Source organism: Pelophylax lessonae, assembly GCF_965119305.1.
Source record: "Pelophylax lessonae genome assembly, chromosome: 1".
NCBI classification, from domain to species: Eukaryota; Metazoa; Chordata; class Amphibia; order Anura; family Ranidae; genus Pelophylax; species Pelophylax lessonae.
In genome coordinates this window covers 87,710,247-87,730,710 of record NC_138768.1, presented here as the reverse complement: position 1 = coordinate 87,730,710, position 20,464 = coordinate 87,710,247, and the positions used below count along the sequence as shown (strand labels likewise).

The 20,464-nt window shown below is 44.6% G+C and overlaps 1 protein-coding gene and 1 pseudogene across 2 annotated transcripts in view; one reads left to right on the top strand and one right to left on the bottom strand.

The window, feature by feature from the left end:
- The first annotated feature begins 352 nt into the window (after positions 1 to 352).
- On the top strand, positions 353 to 1,739 carry LOC309543427 (annotated as a pseudogene). The gene is made up of 2 exons: positions 353 to 385; positions 994 to 1,739. The product of its transcript is annotated as an uncharacterized misc_RNA (transcript).
- A 15,516-nt stretch (positions 1,740 to 17,255) lies between these two features.
- CCDC152 (coiled-coil domain containing 152) overlaps positions 17,256 to 20,464 on the bottom strand; it is a gene marked incomplete at its 5' end in the record, with an annotated part of 109,499 nt that continues 106,290 nt past the window's right edge. The window contains one exon of the mRNA XM_082242890.1: positions 17,256 to 17,385. Coding sequence (XP_082099016.1) covers positions 17,263 to 17,385 — 123 coding nt within the window. The 3' untranslated portion in view covers positions 17,256 to 17,262. The remainder of the gene's footprint in view (positions 17,386 to 20,464) is intronic.

Genomic DNA, 20,464 nt, shown 5'->3' with positions numbered 1-20,464 from the left:
GCATAGGCCTCTTCTTAGTGTCCCCTGTGAGACCAGGAAGTGAGTGGATTAGTGCTAGTACCAGAATATGGACATTCAAGTATTTACATATTTCTAACTTGAACACAACATATTCTTTACATGCAGTAAATTCGTTTTTAAACCACTTTCACTGACCCCCCCCCCTAGTTGCAGGCATAGTTGGGCATTCCATCCACAAAATCCACAAGGCAGACACGGTAGGCACTGTAGGCAGTGGTTCTTACCAAGTTAAAGCACAGCACTTTGTTCACATTAGAAGGATGGAAGGTTGCCAAGTTACAGCTGAGAGAGAGAGAGAGATAAGCTTATTTCAGTGCTTAGACGTTTAATGATGAGTTACTCCACAGTGCCTACAGATACAGAGGTCAGTGAGGACTTGTTTTAAAGTATAAATTTGCCTTTTATCACATGTTACACCCATATTCAGGCTGTAACATGTTACAGCTGCCAACGCACAAAGTCCTTGCTGTGGCAGCAGGCCCGGGATCTTCTTCCGCGGGCCTCCCGATTTCTGTGAATGGGAGCACACAAGTAACCAACAGCCTTGTAGTTCGCAATGAACTACCAAGGCACTGTTGACCACTCTAGGTAGTTCTTTGATGCTTAGAACTAAGTTTGTAGACCCTTCCTGGCATTTTACAACACTAAATGACCCAGCACTCTTCATGGCAAAGCTGCCCGGATGGCTTTTTCAGCTGATCATTTTTGGTTTCCCCAGAATAGACTAATGCCCAAATTCTCCCTGTTACCTCTTTCATAGACCAAAAATTATATGTTCACGGTGCAAATGTGCATGTTTGTTCAACCGTCATTTTCACTGGATTTGTTAAATATTCTAATGATATAAATAAACAAATGCAGCCTCATTGTAAAACTCTCCATTATGTAGAAATTTCAAATGGACATGTACAAACCTAATTAGATCATTAATATCCACTTTAAGGGTTACGCTAAAAATATATGTTCCTGTAGGTTCCTGATGTGTGCAAGAAAGAAGAGAAAGTACCAGGAGAGGATAAGGTAGAGGAAGAGCCAGTGGAGGCACCTAAACATCGTCCCCATCACCACCACCACCATCACAGACATGGGCATCGGCAGCGAGAGGAGGACAAGTTGACAGATATTAGTGGTCCAAATACCAACGTGCACAGGAAGCATCACCACCGACAGGGTGAAGGAGTGGGAGAAGTTGAAGAGGTCAGGCCAGAACACCCTAGTGAGAACAGGGTAGCTGAGTCAGACACTTCAGTCCTAAGAAACAAACTCTGAAAAAAGGTTAGGAGCTGACGAAAGCAATATCTCTGAGACTTGGAGGAGGAGTCAGGAAAGACCACCAACAGCTGATGCTGACACTGCAGACAGCTGTCTTTTGAGACAGCACTAAACGGAGTCACTTGACAGTGTAAGGGGGTTCTCCCAGCTTCCTGCAAATGACAGGAACTGCTGGCAGACAGCCCCTCAGAATCCTGACAGTGACGTCTGCCTCCAGCTGCATGACAAACATCCAAAGCAAGCCATCCTGATGATAAACATTCCTCAGTCACAGAGCATCGTGTTGCTTGAGAATGATCAAAGGGGACAGAAAACTGACAGTGACGGGAACTGTGCAATAAGCACCAGTAAGCTGCTAAAATATTGCACCGTAGAACCCACAAAATGCAGGACGTGTGGCTTTCCAACCATTATTGAACTAGTTGTGCCAGCATAATCTGCTTTCATCTGCAGAATTTGAAGTTCTAGAAGAGTTGGACAGCCACTTGTTCTCTAGTTAATATCCAAGTCAGTTCTCTTGTCACCTAAGATCACTAGGGTTAGACTTCACTCTGCTGAAGAGTTTGGCAGTTAATTGCAGTGCACTTAGTTGCTGTATCTTCAGCTTTCAGAAGTCTAACCACACAGGTCTAACATCAAAGCCATTTACAAGAATCTTCTGGGATAAGCAGATGTCTAGGGTGCTGAGCATGTATGTGGAGGTGGGTAATGTCACTTACAGTGCCTTGCGAAAGTATTCGGGCCCCTTGAACTTTTCGACCTTTTGCCACATTTCAGGCTTCAAACATAAAGATATAAAACTATTTTTTTGTGAAGAATCAACAAGTGGGACACAATCATGAAGTGGAACAAAATTTATTGGATATTTCAAACTTTTTTAACAAATAAATAAACTGAAAAATTGGGCGTGCAAAATTATTCAGCCCCCTCAAGTTAATACTTTGTAGCGCCACCTTTTGCTGCGATTACAGCTGTAAGTCGCTTGGGGTATGTCTCTATCAGTTTTGCACATCAGGAGACTGAAATTTTTGCCCATTCCTCCTTGCAAAACAGCTCAAGCTCAGTGAGGTTGGATGGAGAGCGTTTGTGAACAGCAGTTTACAATTCTTTCCACAGATTCTCGATTGGATTCAGGTCTGGACTTTGACTTGGCCATTCTAACACCTGGATATGTTTGTTTGTGAACCATTCCATTGTAGATTTTGCTTAATGTTTTGGATCATTGTCTTGTTGGAAGACAAATCTCCGTCCCAGTCTCAGGTCTTTTGCAGATTCCATCAGGTTTTCTTCCAGAATGGTCCTGTATTTGGCTCCATCCATCTTCCCATCAATTTTCACCATCTTCCCTGTCCCTGCTGAAGAAAAGCAGGCCCAAACCATGATGCTGCCACCACCATGTTTGACAGTGGGGATGGTGTGTTCAGGGTGCTGAGCTGTGTTGCTTTTACGCCAAACATAACATTTTACATTGTTGCAAAAAGTTCGATTTTGGTTTCATCTGACCAGAGCACCTTCTTCCACATGTTTGGTGTGTCTCCCAGGTGGCTTGTAGCAAACTTTAAACAACACTTTTTATGGATATCTTTAAGAAATGGCTTTCTTCTTGCCACTCTTCCATAAAGGCCAGATTTGTGCAGTATACGACTGATTGTTGTCCTATGGACAGAGTCTCCCACCTCAGCTGTAGATCTCTGCAGTTCATCCAGAGTGATCATGGGCCTCTTGGCTGCATCTCTGATCAGTCTTCTCCTTGTATGAGCAGAAAGTTTAGAGGGACGGCCAGGTCTTCGTAGATTTGCAGTGGTCTGAAACTCCTTCCATTTCAATATTATCACTTGCACAGTGCTCCTTGGGATGTTTAAAGCTTGGGAAATTTTTTTGTATCCAAATCCGGCTTTAAACTTCTCCGCAACAGTACCTCGAACCTGCCTGGTGTGTTCCTTGTTCTTCATGATGCTCTCTGCACTTTAAATGGACCTCTGAAACTATCACAGTGCAGGTGCATTTATACGGAGACTTGATTACACACAGGTGGATTCTATTTATCATCATTAGTCATTTAGGTTAACATTGGATCATTCAGAGATCCTCACTTAACTTCTGGAGAGAGTTTGCTGCACTGGAAGTAAAGGGGCTGAATAATTTTGCACTCCCAATTTTTCAGTTTTTTATTTGTTATAAAAGTTTGAAATATCCAATACATTTTGTTCCACTTCATGATTGTGTCCCACTTGTTGTTGATTCTTCACAAAAAATTACAGTTTTATATCTTTATGTTTGAAGCCTGAAATGTGGCAAAAGGTCGAAAAGTTCAAGGGGGCCAAATACTTTTGCAAGGCACTGTACATATGACTTCTGGCAGAAAATAGAATCTTTATAAACCTACATTTACACTCCTTGTGGGTTCTGCTGCAGCCACTGCTTGAACTTGTGTGTTTCATTCTCACCAATGAAGCCTACGTGGACCTTCTAACACCTGGCCACATTGCAGCAGGTCCCACAACAGGATGTTTTATGTTTTTACATTAGACCAAGGCCACGTAGGTAAGTTAGGTAAGTTACATTTACCCCACTCTAGACATTTACATATCCCAGAGTTGCCATTTAACATCAATGAATGCCTTCATGCAGCTCAAGTTTTTGTACCTCTCTCGTTTCCCTCTTGATACTGTGGTTGCATTAATGAAGGCCGAAGCAGAAACTACAAAATAGGGGCTTTTGTCAGATAATTTGCAATCATAACCAGAGGGCGGACTAGAGATGAATTCTTACTTTTTGAGTCAAATAGCTTTTTTATTTTTTAAACTTTTTTTTTTTCATAGTTAACAGTAGTATTACATTTCAATTTTGATTTGGCATCCAGCCAATCTATCCAAAAAAACACATTCTACACTTCTATGTATATTAGGTTATTATTAATCCGTTTTTACTGTTGGTTTGATACTACTTTCTTTTTTCTTTTGATATAAGATCTTAGCAGATGGGTTTTAATGTGTTGTTTCTATAGCAAATGTTGTAACCAGTGATGGTTTATAGGGAAATAAAAAATCCTAGTCAACCTGAAGTTCATTTTACAACTGTGCTGTGGAACAAAAGTGTAGTATGTTGCAAGGTCAGTGAAAGAGTCTACCATCTCAAAACAAGCACAATAAACATTTTACAAAAGTTCAGTCTTTGCGTTTGTGGTTTATTTATTTCTCCTGGAATTGTGTAGAAGAACTACTAATGCATTGGGCAAGATTTTTTTTTAAAAGGTGTTTATTTAAGTTTTTGCAAAACAGTAACAAAGAAACACAAGGGCAGACATTGCCCATAAAACAATTGTAAGGCAAGTATGTAAAGTACATCATGGTATCAGAAGACATTTTAACCCAACAATGAAGGGGGGGGGGGGGGGAATAGAAAGGGGCCTTGACGGCCCAAATCAAGGGGGGGAAGGGGAAAAAGGGGATGCGTACCACTATAGACCAGGAGAACCAAGCAACGCACCCAACCGGTCACCACAGTAGACACACCCTCCAGGTTAACCACTTGCGCTCCCGCTCCCGCTCCCGCGTGGTCACGGACCCCCCCCGCGCGTGTGACCAGCGGACCCGATGTCCGCCGGTCACTCGGCGATCGGCGGGGGAGAGGGAGAATGTCAGGCAGCTTGTGTAAACAAACTGCCTGTCATTCTCCTCGCTGCAAAGACACTGATAAAACGGATCTGGTATGTAGATCCGTTGATCAGTGTCCTTACAGCTAGAGCCACAGCCAATCACAGTAGAAACCACGCCCCTAGGGACACACACAGCCCCTCCCTTCCAAATAAAGTTAACCCCTTCACTACCAGTGTATTTTTACAGTAACAGTGCATATGTATAGCACTGATTACTGTAGAAATGTCACTGGTAACCCCAAAAGTGTCAAAAATGTCAGTCAAGGGTCCGATCTGTCCGCCGCAATGTCGCAGTACCGCAAAAAAAAAATCGCAGATCGCCGCCATTACACGTTAAAAAAAAAAACAACAAAAATGACAAAAATCTTTCCCTTTGTTAGTAAACGCGATAACTTTTGCGCAAACCAATCGAAATACGCTTTTTGCGATTTTTTTTACCAAACATAGGTAGCATAAAACAAATTGGCTGAAAATTTTTTTAAAAATTTTGATTTTTACATTTTTTTTTGGGGGAATTTCATATAAAAAAAATGTGAAAAATATTGCTATTTTTGCAAAATTGACGCTCTTTTTTTGTTTATAGCGCGTGATCAAAAAATCGCACAGGTGATCAAATACCACCAAAAGAAAGCTCTGTTTGTGGGAAAAAAAGGACGTCAAATTTGTTTAGGTACAGCGTCGCACGACCGCGCAATTGTGCGTTAAATTCACGCAGTGCCGAATCGCAAAATACCCCCTGGTCGGAATGGGGGTAAAATCTTCCGGGGCTTAAGTGGTTAAACATAGGTGGGGGGGGGGGGGAAAGACACCAACAAGACTGACAACACCAACAAGGAACTTGGACACACAACAAAAGACTACACCATACACACCAACACACACTCATGCACACATCTTCCCCTACCTCCAGGTACCCACCCCCCAGGGGGGGGGGGTACATAACATACATCATATTCAGTAAAAATAAACCGCATAACTTCCGGGGCCACTCAGACTCAGTCAACGGATAAGCTGGGCAGAGGGGCATCCGCCCAATACGAGTCTTCCACATCAAGCCAAGGTTGCCAGACATTAGTGAACTTTTTAGGACACCCTCTACTCTTATAAATTAGCTTATAAAGCGGTACATCACTGCGCACCAAAGCATAGAACTCCTGCATGGTAGGCGGTTCAGCTCTCTTCCAATATAATAAAATAAGTTTCCTGGCATAGAACAATAGGATGTGGAGCAGGATCCTAGGGCGTACATGGTGTATAATGTCATTCAACACACCCAGCAGGCCTACCTCAGGAGTAAGAGGGACCGATAGATGTAGTTTATCAGTAAAAAAGGCAAAAATAGATGTCCAGTAACCGCTAACATGGGGACAGGACCAGAACATGTGAAGCAAGTCCGCTGCGAGACAGCCACACCTAGGGCAGGCGGCTCCCGGGGCTACCCCCATACGGACCAACTTCTGAGGTGTATAATGCAGATGATGGATGAATTTAAACTGTATTAACCTATGGTTCGAGCTAATAAGATCCTGGAAGCAAACCTCCGTGGCCTCCTCCCATGTCTCCTCTGTCAGATCAGGCATGAGTGCGACCCACCGGCCCATGGCCGTTTTAAACGGGTCAGCACCCGCCGCCTGCAGTCTCATATAAAACGTAGTGACCATTTTATTTACCCCTTGAATAGACAATAGCAGCTCCATCGGGGATTCCCCGAGCTCCAGGGTCAGCCCAGCAAACTGCGCACGGGCGGCGTGGCGTAATAACAAGTATTTAAAGAAAAAACGGTTGCTCACACCATGGTGGGCCTTCAGGTCATCAAAGGAGACAAAATGAGTCGACCGAAAGACGTGAGAGACATGAGTCACCCCAAGTCCAGACCACCAGCCCGAATCCGGATGACCATAGAGCTCGGGGAAGTTGAGATTATCCCACAACGGGGCATTGGGAGACACGGCAGGCGTCTCCACTAGCATCTTGTTACCAGCATGCCAGGCCAACCATCCCACCTCCATAGGAGAGGTACGAGAGAAGCGTCTAGGGACAGATCTGTGTAGAGCATCTGTAGCCTGTGCTTGAGAGCCATGCATGGCTAATACGAGAATGGTGGAGGAGTTACCAGGAGATTTGCCAAGGCCATCATACAAGTACGTAAGCTGGGATGCAATGAAGTACTTATAAAGGTCTGGACACGCCAGGCCCCCCTGAAACTTGGAGGCCTGGAGAGAGGACCTAGCTATGCGAGGGCGGGAGCCCTGCCAAAAAAATGAAGTAAGGGCAGAATCAATTTTGTTGAACAACCGCCTAGGTAGAAAAACCGGGGAAGCCCGAAAAACATAAAGGAATTTTGGTAAGTAAATCATCTTAAAAATGTTAATCCTGCCAATGAGATTCAGTGGCAGCGAAGACCAGGTACGCAGATGAACCTCCATGTGCATGATAATAGGCTGTACATTCAAAGAGCTATAAGCCTGGAGATCCGTATTTACCTGTATCCCCAAGTACTTAAATGTAGGAGAGAGGGGAACGCCAAAACGCTGTAAAAAAATATAATCCGCGGGCGGGCCAAGCGGAAAAGCCACCGATTTATCCCATCCCACTCTAAGGCCAGACACCCCGCCAAACTCCTCCACCACTCCCATCAAGGCCTCAAAATAGGACACAGAGCCATCCAGATATACAAGGGCATCATCCGCGTACAGCGAAATTTTCTCCTCCAGGCCACCACAAATGATACCACCCACTGTCACCGTCTGTCGCACCGCCAGAGCCAGGGGCTCAATGGCAAGGGCAAACAGTAACGGCGACAGAGGGCAGCCCTGCCTAGTACCACGGTGGAGGGAAAAGGTCGCAGATACTTCCTTATTCATACAAATTCTTGCTAACGGCCGCGAATAGAGCAGACGCACCCATTTGATAAACGGGAGGCCAAACCCCATCCTCGACATGACCTGCCAAAGGAAGTCCCATCCTAATATCAAGGGACAACACCAGGCCACTCCTCGCCTCCTTAGTTGCAGTATATTGATGCAGATGGAGCCGGCGGATATTATCATACGTACTCTTCCCAGGCATGAACCCATTCTGATCAGGATGGATAAGGGTAGTTATAACCTTGGCGAGGCGGGTAGCTAAAAGTTTTGCAAGAATCTTCACATCACGGTTAAGCAGCGAAATAGGTCGATATGAGTCACACAGTAAGCCGTCCTTGTCTGCTTTGGGCAGGACCACTATGAGAGCCTCCCGCATAGATGCCGGGAGTTCACCCTCATCCAGGGCCGCCGCATAGAGGTCCCGTAGAGGGCAGGGAGCCTATGGCAGTCTCAATCTCCTTAGCTGTCAGAGGGGCGTCCAGCATCAGCCTGTGGGCCTCGGACAACACCGGAAAGACCAACGAGTCCAAAAACCCAACAAGCTCGGCCTCGTCAACCGTCCCCTGCTCCGAATACAAATCAGAGTAAAAGGAGCGGAATGTCCCATTAATTCGCAGTGGGTCCGCCACCACCGAGCCGTCAGTCGTCCTAATCCGGGCAATCGATCGGTCCACGTAATCCGCCCTGGAGAGAAGTGCTAGAAGTTTACCATTCTTCCCACTATGTTCATGCAGTCTAGCGGCAAGATATAGTTGCTGTCTACGGGTCATGTCAATCAAGTGTAGCTTAAGGGCTGTATGAGCCCCAACCAGGGCATCCCGAAGCACCGGAGTAGGGTCAGCAGCATAACGAGCACGCGCAGCGGCCAAGGAGTCCTCTAACTCACGCAAAGTAGCCCGGCTGGAACAGCGATGGGCCGCGATGCGCGAGATGTAGGCCCCCGAGTAGAGGCCTTAAAGGCATCCCAGCGAGACCCCGCGGTAGAGGAGTTAGCATTAAATTCCCAGTAGGTATTCATATCCTGAAGGACCAAGCCCCGCAGTTCAGGCGCAGAGACCCATAAAGGGCTGAGCCTCCACGTCCGAAAAGCAACCCTGTGGCCCAACACCAAGTCAACCGTAAGAATAGAGTGGTCCGAAAGCGTCTGAGCAACATAGTCCACCGAGTGGACCAAAGGCGTCATGTCAGGTGAAGTCAGGGCATAATCAAGCCTGGAAAGAGCATTGTAAGTTCTAGATTGGCAAGAACAAACCCTCGCCACCGGGTGGCGCAGGTGCCAGACATCAACATAATTATATGAGGCACACCACTGACTGAACAGCCTAGACTCATGCTGGAGGGGCCTCCAGCGGTCCAGGACTGGGTCCAGAACCGAGTTAAAGTCCCCCAACAGGAGAGTAGGAACACAGGGAAACTCAGCCAATCCCACACTCAGGTCTGAGAAAAAGGCAGCCGTAACAGGAGGAGACACATATACCACCACCAGGAGGAACTGTACTGCATGAATGTGGCAATGTAAAAATATCTAACGGCCAAACGGGTCCGTGAGCACCCTGGAACACACAAAGGGCAACCCCTTACGGATCAATATGGAGACCCCCCTAGCGTAATTGGAGTAAGTGGAGTGATAGGAACTAGAGACCCACTGTTTGTGCAGCGCATGGATGCGAGAGCCAGTCAGGTGCGTCTCCTGCAAACACAGGACATGCGGTTTGTGGCTCTTCAGAAAATCAAATAACATGGCCCTCTTAAATTTCGAATTTAGACCCCTCACGTTCCAGGAGACACACGTGACCCGTGACATAGATAAATCATCAAAAAATCAAGAAAGGGCTGTGAAACCCAACACACAATATCCCCTGATACAGCAGCATAACCCCAGAGGCAGAGGAAGGCAACAGAAAGCCAGTCATACACATACACATCACACACACAGACACACACCCGACCAGACAAGAAAGACATGAGACAATGGGGGGACAGGGCTCTTAAAAGGAAAAACAGCCCCAGCCCCCCAGTACACCAACAACCAGGGAGAAAAAGGAGGGGGGAAAAAACAAAATAACCCCTCGGAATCCCCTGCCCGGACGCCCAAAAGAAGGGAACAAAAAAGACCAAACTAGGCGCGGGCTTTATCCCAAAACTTGTACTGGAGGCGAGAGAACGTGGTCAGCCAGGGTCAGTCGGCTAAGACCAACCTGGGCAGTGTCCCCAGCATGCAACAAAAAGGAAAGTACTCAACTGTAGCATCCAATATCCAACAAGTCAAAGAGAAAAATGATTGAGAACAAGGGGGAATCAAAACAAGGCAGCCCCTAGCTCAAGGAGGGGGAGCTCCCCTCTCTAGCAGGGCTGTAAGGCACCCTAACACTCCCAAAAAAAAAAGAAAGAGTCCAAGTGGTCCTGGATGGGAGACGGCCATCATGAAACTGAACCAAAACTGCAGCCAAAAAGACAGATCAGGTATCAGGGGCGCGGTGTCCAGATGCGCGGTCTTGGCGAGGCAGGGACTCCAACCAGGAAACAACAGCAGCAGGAGACTGAAAGAAATGTGCTTTATCTTGATAGGTGACTCGGAGGGTAGCTGGAAACATCATGGAGTATTGCATAGCCCTTTCCCGGAGCATCTGCTTGGCCTGTTGATACTTAGCCCACAGGAGAGTAGTCCGGGTAAAGAGAGACCACCGCATTGTTAACCTTCAGGCATCCTTTAAGTCTGGCAGAACGAAGGATAGAGTCTCTGTCCCTATAGTTCAGGAGATGAATGATCACTGTGCGGGGGGGGGCTGCCCACAGGGAGAGGCCTACCCGGAACCCTGTGAGCCCGCTCTATAACGAAGCATGAGGACAGGGAATTTTGGCCCAACTCCTCCTGGAACCAGCTTTCCAGGAAGGACACAGGGTCAGACCCCTCAACCCGCTCTGGCGTAGATGGTTCTCCAAGTCGTCCATCTTGTCCTCCACGCTTTTAAGCCTCTTCCCGCACTGTCTCAAATCAGGGACCAGGGGGTGTACTGTGTCCTCCAAGTCAGTAATGCGGCGTTCAGTCTCAGTAACCCGGTCCCGGACTTTACACATGTCTTGGCGCATGATGGTAATATCCAACTTAAGCTCTGCTACCTTCCCCATTAGGTCGGAGTGATTTACCTTAAGGGCCTGCAGAACGTCCTTTAGGGTGGGTTCCTGCACCGGATCGTCCTCCATCCCATCCACACTGGGGGACGTCTGGGGGAGAAGCTCCGGAGGAGCGGAGGCATCCGGTGAAGGCGGTGGAGAGGCTCCGGATGCCTCCCCAAACAGATCTGGAGTGGAGGCCGGGGAAGGCAGAGGCACGGTGGAGCGGCGGCCATCTTGGCAGGACCGAGTGGTAACGCTCATCCTGGCCGGAGGCTGCTTTTTCCTCTTGCCCATCCACCGAAACAGTAACCGGAGGCTCCCAGAGTACTGTACCGAACTCCCTCAGCCGAAAGAACCGAAAAAGGAGCGTAGAATCCCAAGGATGGAGCAGGATTATAGCAAGGGGAGCTCAGAGCCGCCGAAAGCACGTCCGCTTACATGTCCCGCTAGCCACGCCCTCCTTGCATTGGGGAAGATTTACTAAAACTGGTGCACACAGAATCTGGTGCAGCCGTGCATAGTAACCAATCAGCTGATCCTGCTGTCCTTTGTTTCCCCCTTCTGGCTGTGTCCCCAATTCAGCTAGTGATTTTGCAGAGCAGTGTTGGCAGCTCTGCACATGCTCAGTTCTCAGTGAGTTTCTATGCTGAGCATTTACTCCCTATCACATCTGAGCAGCCCATGTGACTATAGTGTCACACATGTGGGCATATGAAGTGGTAAATGACAGCCCACTCACTCCCGCCCCCTCCATGCCCACTAAGCAGCTAAAGCAGGGATCCTCAAACTACGGCCATCCACCTGTTGCAGAACTACACATCCCATAAGGCATGTAAAACTCTGACATTCACAGACATGATTAGGCATGATGGGAATTGTAGTTCCCGAACAACTGGAGGGCCATAGTTTGAAGACCCCTGAGCTAAACACAAGGGGGGTGGGATATTACATGTGAATGTGCAATGTATATGTAAAGCGCTGCGTAAATTGACAGCGCTATATAAGAACCTGAAATAAATAAAATATTAATAGATGCTTCACTTCCCTCTTGACTGGCAGAAATCTGCCCACACCATGTTAATGCGCGAAAAAAAATAGGGGTTTTATTTTTAATATTTATATGACAATTTAAAACAGTTAATTGATATTATTTTTTTTTGTTTACCTCCGTATCCCAAAGGCTGTTTTTTGGGGGTTTTGTTGAACATGTCACCGACAGCAGAGGACTAGAAGCTCCTCCTGCTTATGTTTCACTGTAGACAGGCTGGGAAAGATCTGGGTCATGTGACAGCTGTATATCAATTAGGGAAAAGGTATTTCAATTTTTTTTTTTATTAAATATTGATTTTACATTATGATGATGTTATGATGCTCTGTGTACCTTAAAAGTCCGCTATTCCTGCAAATTTGTTCATCCTATTTGAATGTGGTACGCTAAATAAAATAACAGCCCACTCCCTAGGGTTACAAAAACAGTGAAAACTGAGGGGCTTCCTAAACAACACAGGTGAAATGGTCCAACAAGAATCACTGTTCTAATGGAGTGACCTTTAATGGGAAAAGTGGGCACGTTATCTTCATAGGCCTGTATGATAACATGTTTAATCCACTTTGAAATAGTGGATCTGGAAGCCAAAGGATTCTGGAATGACCTTCTGGAATGACAAATGGAATCGGTCTGTCTAAAAGAAGTGGCAAAAAATGTAACCCTGAAGGCCCTCACTACATTCAAGCAACGGAGGGAAATATTCTAGGGGCCAGACACAGGGACAGCAACACAATAGGGGTGATTTACTAAAGGAAGATAGACTGTGCACTCCACAAGTGCAGTTGTTTCAAAGCTTAGTAAATGAGTTAAAGCTTTCCTTTGCAAAGTATACCCAATCATGTGCAAGGAAAATAAAAAAACAGCATTTTTTTTCTTGCAATAAATGGATGGTGGAAGTCAGCAGAGCTTTTGCTAATTTACTAAGCTCTGTAGCAACTGTTCTTGCAATTACAATTTGCAAAGTACGCAGTCTATTTGCCTTTAATAAATCAACCCCCAATATCCTCATTAGGGTGAAAAGCAGACACATGTTAGGTAGAAAATTAGGTTCTTGATTTTAGAAAAATATATTTTTATAAAAGATCAAATGGGGCTCCTTACAGGATAGCGCTAGTAACTCAAAAACTCTTCTGGCCGCATGGCACAGCAACACTAAAAAAAAAAAAGACCTGAAGAGGGGGTAATGTGTTAAACCCCTTGTATAAAAGGCACAAATCAGGGAATAATTAGAAAGATAGTTAAAAGATTAGACATAATTAGAAAGGCACATACATATTCGCCAGCACACCAAGGATCTTGCACAGCAGTCCGAAGAAACTTTTTATTCCAAAAGGATCATATCAGGATAGGTGCAACGTTTTAGAGTCCCGCAGAACTCCTTTGTCAGGCCCCACATGCCTATCCTGATGTGATCCTTTTGGAAAAAAAAGTTTCTTCAGACTGCTGTGCAAGATCCATGGTGTACTGGCGAATATGTATGTATCTGTGATAGATCCAGTGACCAGCTGGTGATCGCTGCTGCACCCACGGCTGATGTGCCTATATCCAGGAAGTTGTGCGATGGGAATATGAACTATTCATAATTGGAAAGGCCTGACCTTGGTGGTAATAAGGACTAAGTTTTGTTCTGCCCCTAACTGAAGTAAGGAAAAAATATGGCCCACTGAAAAGTGCAGAACCCCCTATAGACTGACACCAGTAAAAATAAGTCTAATGATAAACCTTGTGGGACATAGATTTATGAGCTTTAAGCGTTGCCAGGATTACTGAATCTGAAATGCCCTTGTCTATCAGAACCTGGAAGCAAGATGGAAGATCATCCCATAACATAACTAATCATGCCGATCTGGTAGAAGCCACAGACCATGGGTTGAAGGGCGAAGAATGGATTGAGAAATTCCAATTTCTTGTCAGTTGGGTCCCTAAAGGAACAATCAATCCTACCATGTCAGTGTTAAACTCTACCTGATGTCCATACAAAACACAGGACTAATTGTTTTGCTGATTACAATGGATAGTGAATTCAACTACAGCAATGTTTCTAAAAGCTCCTGGATTGATTTAACTCACTCAGCAAGGTAAAGCAAAGTCTGACCCAATCCCTTTACAGAGGTGTTTTTTTTCTAGGCTTCTGCCTTCCTGACAAAAGCAAAAACACTTATAAAGGTACTTCTACCCAAAGTTATATTTCAATAATAAGAAGGGTCGGGGGGTGCCATGATGCCGCTTTATGTTGCTGCTATTTGAATACTCTGGTTCTGTTCCTACCCACCTTCGAGCAGTAAAGCACGACACTGCAGAACCGGAGGCAAAGCCTTGATAGCTAATGAACAACTATAGATGGTTCCATCTACACATATAGTTACAAAACTGTACATAAAGACAGCATATTAACACACATTAAAATGGTATTTACTTCAAGCTGGTCTCTTTCCCTTGCATGTCTTAAAGAATATATTGAAAGACTATATGTTCACGTTAAAACAGTTGCAATCAATGGAAAAGCATCTGAAATTCATTGAATACAATGTACAATTCTTTAACCACTACTTCTTGTCAACATCCTAATACGATTTTATTTAACAAAACAAGTATACACATCACCTTCATACAAAACAAATCTTAAGCATTTTAAATGCATGTCTTACCAAAACATACGGAGCGTGCTTTTACCTGCATTACCTTGCAATATTTCTATACACAAGCCCTTAAGAGAAGTGATGAGCTGCTACTTCCACCTCTGGGTGGGATTTACTAAAACTGGAGTGTGCAAAGTCTAGTGCAGTTCTGCATAGAAATTGGCTACCATGCAGAGCTGAACCTGATTCTGAGTGCTACAGTTTTAGTAAATCTTCCCCTCTGCATCCTTCCTGACTGTAATATTGGCACCCCTCTTCACAGTCGGTCTGTTACTTTCCTGACTTTACTGTTATCAGCTGTCAATCAGACTTCAGTAACTTCTGTGTACTGTGAAGTGAAGGGTGATTGGAAGCTAACCAGTGGACAGAATGATAACAGAAAATCAAGTTAGAGGCTTTAGGCTGGGTTCACACATATGGGATGCAGGAACCAGCGCGATTCCAGTGCGGGTTCCCGCATAGTATCTAATTCGCAGGCAGTTCACACTACCCTCTGCGAACCGCTGCAGGTGTCAATATAAAGTTGTTGACACCCCCAGATCGGTTCGCAGATCGCAGTGCGAACTGTGTAATGGTGCAGGAATTGGATTGCAAAGATGTGAACACCCATGCGATCCGATTCCAGTGCGGACCAAAAAAAGGGCCCTGCACCATTTTGGTCCGAATGTGATGCAAATTTAGCCATACAAGCTGTATGGCTTAATTTGCACCGCACAGACATCACATGTAATCTGCACAACAATGCGGTGCGAATCATATGCAATGTCTGACATCGCTATAGTGTGAACCCAGCCTTAAAACCAAAGCTGGTATAAAAAAAACAGGTACATTTAAACAAGCCCATCTGGCAACTCTAGTCCTCAAGGGCTCTTCAGATTTTGGGGCATAAGCATCAACCGATCAATAGTATTCTGACTATTCTCTTATCCTCCTGAGCATTCCTATGATTCCTTCCTTTAGCTGTCCTAAATATTTTCTAAATAAACATCCTTTTGTCAATACCTTCCTACCTTACTAAGTAGTGTAGCCAAGCAGTCCTCGGAGAAAGAGAGTGTTTTTGTGTTCATGACAGAAGAAGCCTCACTGAATGATCTTGCAATTATTGTGAAGGGGTAGAATGTTGTGCCCTCTGAGCAAGGAACCTGAGGTTTACATAGAGCATATGCCTAGTTTTAGGAAACCCCTGCAGCATGAAGCTCATCAAGAAAAAACTGAAGCACAGTATCTAAGATTGCCACCTCATCCCTTTAAAACTGAGCACATAGTAATTACATAGATTCTGAGGCTAATTTATTGCACAAAAGGCACTACGTGATTTTAATTACCAGCTTAATCAGCCATAGAACCTGTGTAATTATGTGTTCTGTTTTAAAGGGATCAGGTGGCAAATTTTATATAATTTGGTGAAAACTTCACTTATGGACAAATATATATACGCACAGCTGAAAGGGCTATATGTTATCATATAATTCCCTGCCAAAAGGTATGTAATTGTGAATAAAGTCCTGCAATTCAGACACCTGTGTCAGACAGCATAGCCAGAATGGTGACCTCACATTTCTTCATGCAGCTAAGCAAAGCAGTTTGGTCACTGATCCACCACCAGTCTGCTGACTGGTGAATGTAGTAACATTGTCAAACAGATGAGGTTCTCCTGTGTGGCTAACAGTGCTGCCCCTACCTCCTCTAAACTTACTCCTACTGTGCAAAGTATTACAGAGATTTGGGTACCCTACAATCTTTATTAAATGTAATAATTGTTTTATAGAATATGACTCTAAATAAATTAGAAATCTTTCACATACGCCTGGAGTTGAGTTTTAATGGACAAATATGCTTTAAGTACAATTCAATTTGTCTTTAAACAACCCCACACCTGGGAGTGCCGTCTACCTGAACCAATATTTATCTTCCTCGATCAAGCAATCTACACTTTGCAGCCCTGCCAAACAATGTTCTCTTCTTGGTGCAAATGTGGGCTGTGGCTCAATTCATTCCTATGGGTAAGTAGTACTCTGCTGACCTCTGGAGGCTGCTATGAGTACAACTTATTCATAGGAATGAGTAGGGCTGAGGAGACCCCACCAGGGGTGCTTTTGGTGGAAAGGCTATGCAACACTGAGCAGGGACACACTGTGAATGGATCAAGGAAGAAGTTAATTATTTTTCCAGGTGAGCAGCAACATAGGGTTAGGGGAAATTGATTAAAGGAAACAATAGAGGGGGACAGTTTTCTTTTAAAGCAAACCCATGTTTTTCTCATGCAGAGCATGCAACAGGAACACTTTAAGGCAGCCCGCCAGCAGTACATTTTGACCTTGCCTTTGCTCCCACACCACTTTGTTCACTTCACTGTCACGAGTAATTACCCGGTACTCTCAGGTATGAGAGAGCACATGACTCATTTCCCTTACTTCCACATGATGTAGGACTTGGCCTTTCGGGCAACCAACTTTGTCACATTTTTCTACTTGGAGTTTACATAGGATTACCTTACTCCATGGAAGCCAAATGACAAGATGAAAGAAAGCTGGTAGGGGTGTTATTAAAGTAAACTTGTTGCTTTGTCCTGCATGGACAAATCAAAAAAAAAATCATTTTATGGAATTCAGCTTTATATGACCCAATTTCATTTTGCTTTTAAAAACGTTTCCTTTTTAAGCGTGAATCTGTTCCGCCGTTGAGCCTTCTCTCTAATTCCTTAATTGTGCTTTGGAGGTTTTCAATTTCTTTGCTCTTTTCCTCTTGCAAATGCTGAAGTTTCTGTGGGAAGAGAGCCAGCTGTGAATAGCTAACAGACACATTCAAATAAATGAGTTTTTCTTTCATTCTGCAAACTCCATCCCTCTAACAATGAATAATCTCAACAAGGTTACAGAAGCACATAAGGGAGGTTTTATTTTCAAGAATTTTGGTGATCCTTGAATTCTAAGTTGTATTGTGTACACCAGGGAATCATGACATGTAGCTAGATATATTTTATAACTTACATAGTCACAGAAAAGGGAGATCTTGTACAAGACTAATTGTGTCACTTTCATGAAAAATATTATACCCTGATAACTGTTAGAGAGGAGGTAACCTGACCATTTCCATTCCCCCCAAATTGTGGTGAAAGGGTAGAATGTCGGGGAAATCTCACCGTTTTGGCAAAATGCATTAGCCTCAATAGGAAAGGTGAAATTAAAACGTAGCAAAAATTAACCACTTCCGGACCGCCCATCGAATATTTATGTTGGTACTTTGACGTTAAATACAGGGGTTATGGCAGCAGCTAGCTGCCATAACCTAAGTATTTATTTACACACCCGGCAATCCGGAATCTGATAAAAGTGGTCCAGACGGCTGATTGAGGTGCCCCCTCCTGCCGCTTCCCGGTCATTTTCCCCACTTACCGGAGCCGTTGGTACCTGCAAAAATGATCTGATTTGGATGCACAGATAGGCAAAAAGTCGAGTGAGGGCAAGATGGTACCCACACGACTCTATGCCCCCTGGAGGACCAGAGCGACGTCAAACGTCATCCCCCCCCCCCCCCCAACTGCCTTAATGGGCCATTTTTTTTTTTAATAGCAAAAGTAAAATACAATTTTTGTTTTTGCTTTTAGGAGAAAATGAGAGGTCTGAGGTCTTTTTGACCCCAGATCTCTCATTAATGAGGACCTGTCCTACTTATTTGTATTACAAGGGATGTTTACATTCCTTGTAATAGGAATAACAGTGATCAAAAACATTTTATTTCAAAGGAACAGTGTAAAAATGAAAAGGAAAATAAATAAGAAAAAAAAAAATTTCAAGCCGTCCCTCCGAGCTCACGTGCAGAACTGAACCACATATGTAAACAGTGTTCAAACCACACATGTGAGGTATCTCTAGCACAAGTTCCTCGGTTACTCTAAACAGGTAACCTGTAAATATTTTTAAAACAATGCTCATGGAGATTTTTAAGTACCGTAGTTTGTCGCCATTCCATGAGCATGCGCAATTTTGAAGCATAACATGTTAGGTATCAATTTAAATAGCGTAACATCACATTTCACATTATACAAAAAAAAAAATGGGCTAACTTTACTGTTTTCTTATTTTTTTTATTTAAAAAAATGGTATTCTTTCCAAAAAATTGCGTTTGTAAGACCGCTGCGCGAATACAGTGTGACATAAAATATTGCAATGATCTCTATTTTATTCTCTAGGGTCTCTACTAAAAAAAACATATAATGTTTGGGGGTTCTAAGTAATTTTCCAGCAAATAATACTGATTTTAACTTGTAAACAACAAATGTCACACATAGGCTTGGTTCTTAAGTGTTTAAAATTTGCTGACTTTAAATAATTGGACACTCACCTTTGATGGCCCGCAGCCTTCTGGAACCTGTGGCGTGTTCCAGAAGGTTTCGGGCAAGGAAAACTTCCAGTTGATCCACCGCGGTGATCCGACCAGAAGTGGGAACAGGTACCTGTCAAAAACAGGAACTCGCCTTCCCTCCCCAAAAAAATGTAATATAAATGTGGCAGAGGAGGGGGGGAGGAGTAGTAAGAGTGGAACTTCCCCTTTTGGGTGATGTTCCGCTTCAAGGTGTTTTTCTTTTTCTTTTTAAGGAGCAATTTAATTTAAATTCTTCTGGACCCGATCTTGTGCGAAAAACAGCTCCTTCTTTCGGAAGGGGAGGTCAAGCTGCCAGCCATCATTGATTCCGGAGCCTGCAGCTGCTTCCTGGATATCTTTCTAGCAAGGGCCCTTCATATCCCACTTCAGACTAAAGCCATAAACTAGAGATCCACCTCGCAGATGGCACCACTCCTAGATCAGGGCCCATCACTCAGGAAACCCTACCCATCCTCACCACAACCGGCCCAGGCCATCAGGAATTCCTTCACTTTGACGTTCTTCCTTCACCCATGTTTCCCGTAATTTTTGGAATTCCTTGGTTACGGGCACATAACCCACAGATAGAGGGGGAGGTTTCCTTTAAATCAACATACTGTCTCCAACACTGTATGCTACCTGGAACCCCGCAGTCTACAAGCTGTCTCTCTATTCAGCCTATCTCTAATGCCAGTCAAGAGGTCCCTTCTGTTTATCACGACTTTCTGGATGTCTTCGACAAGAAAAAAGCAGACTCACTACCACCTCACCGTCCCTATGATTGTCCAATTGAACTGTTGCCCGGTGCAGAAATTCCCTTTGGGCGTATCTTCCCGCTTTCAGAAACGGAACTTGAAGCCCTACGTCAGTATATTGACGAAAACCTCAAGAAGGGGTTTATTCGTCCTTCTTCTTCCCCGGCAGGAGCTGGAATCTTCTTCGTGGAGAAGAAGGATCACACCCTCAGGCCATGTGTGGATTACAGGGACCTAAATAAAATTACCATTAAAAATCGGTACCCTCTTCCCCTCGTTACCGAACTCTTTCAAAGGTTCCGTACCGCCTGAGTTTTCACTAAACTGGACTTGCGAGGGGCCTACAACCTGGTACGGATCCGCAAGGGTGATGAGTGGAAAACTGCCTTTCGAACCCGCTTCGGGCACTTTGAATACCTGGTCATGCCCATTGGGCTGTGCAACACCCCAGCCACTTTCCAGCACCTAGTGAACGATATCTTCAGAGAATTTATGGACAATTTCCTCATCGTTTACTTGGATGATATCCTTATCTTTTCTGCCACCCTGGAGCTGCACAGAATGCATGTAAGAAAGGTACTGGCCACTCTCAGGAAATACGGACTTTATGCAAAATCAGAAAAGTGCGAATTTGAAAAGTCATCTATACAATTCCTGGGCTTGATCATCTCGACAGACGGAGTGGCAATGGATCCTCAAAAAGTATCTGCCATTCTGGAATG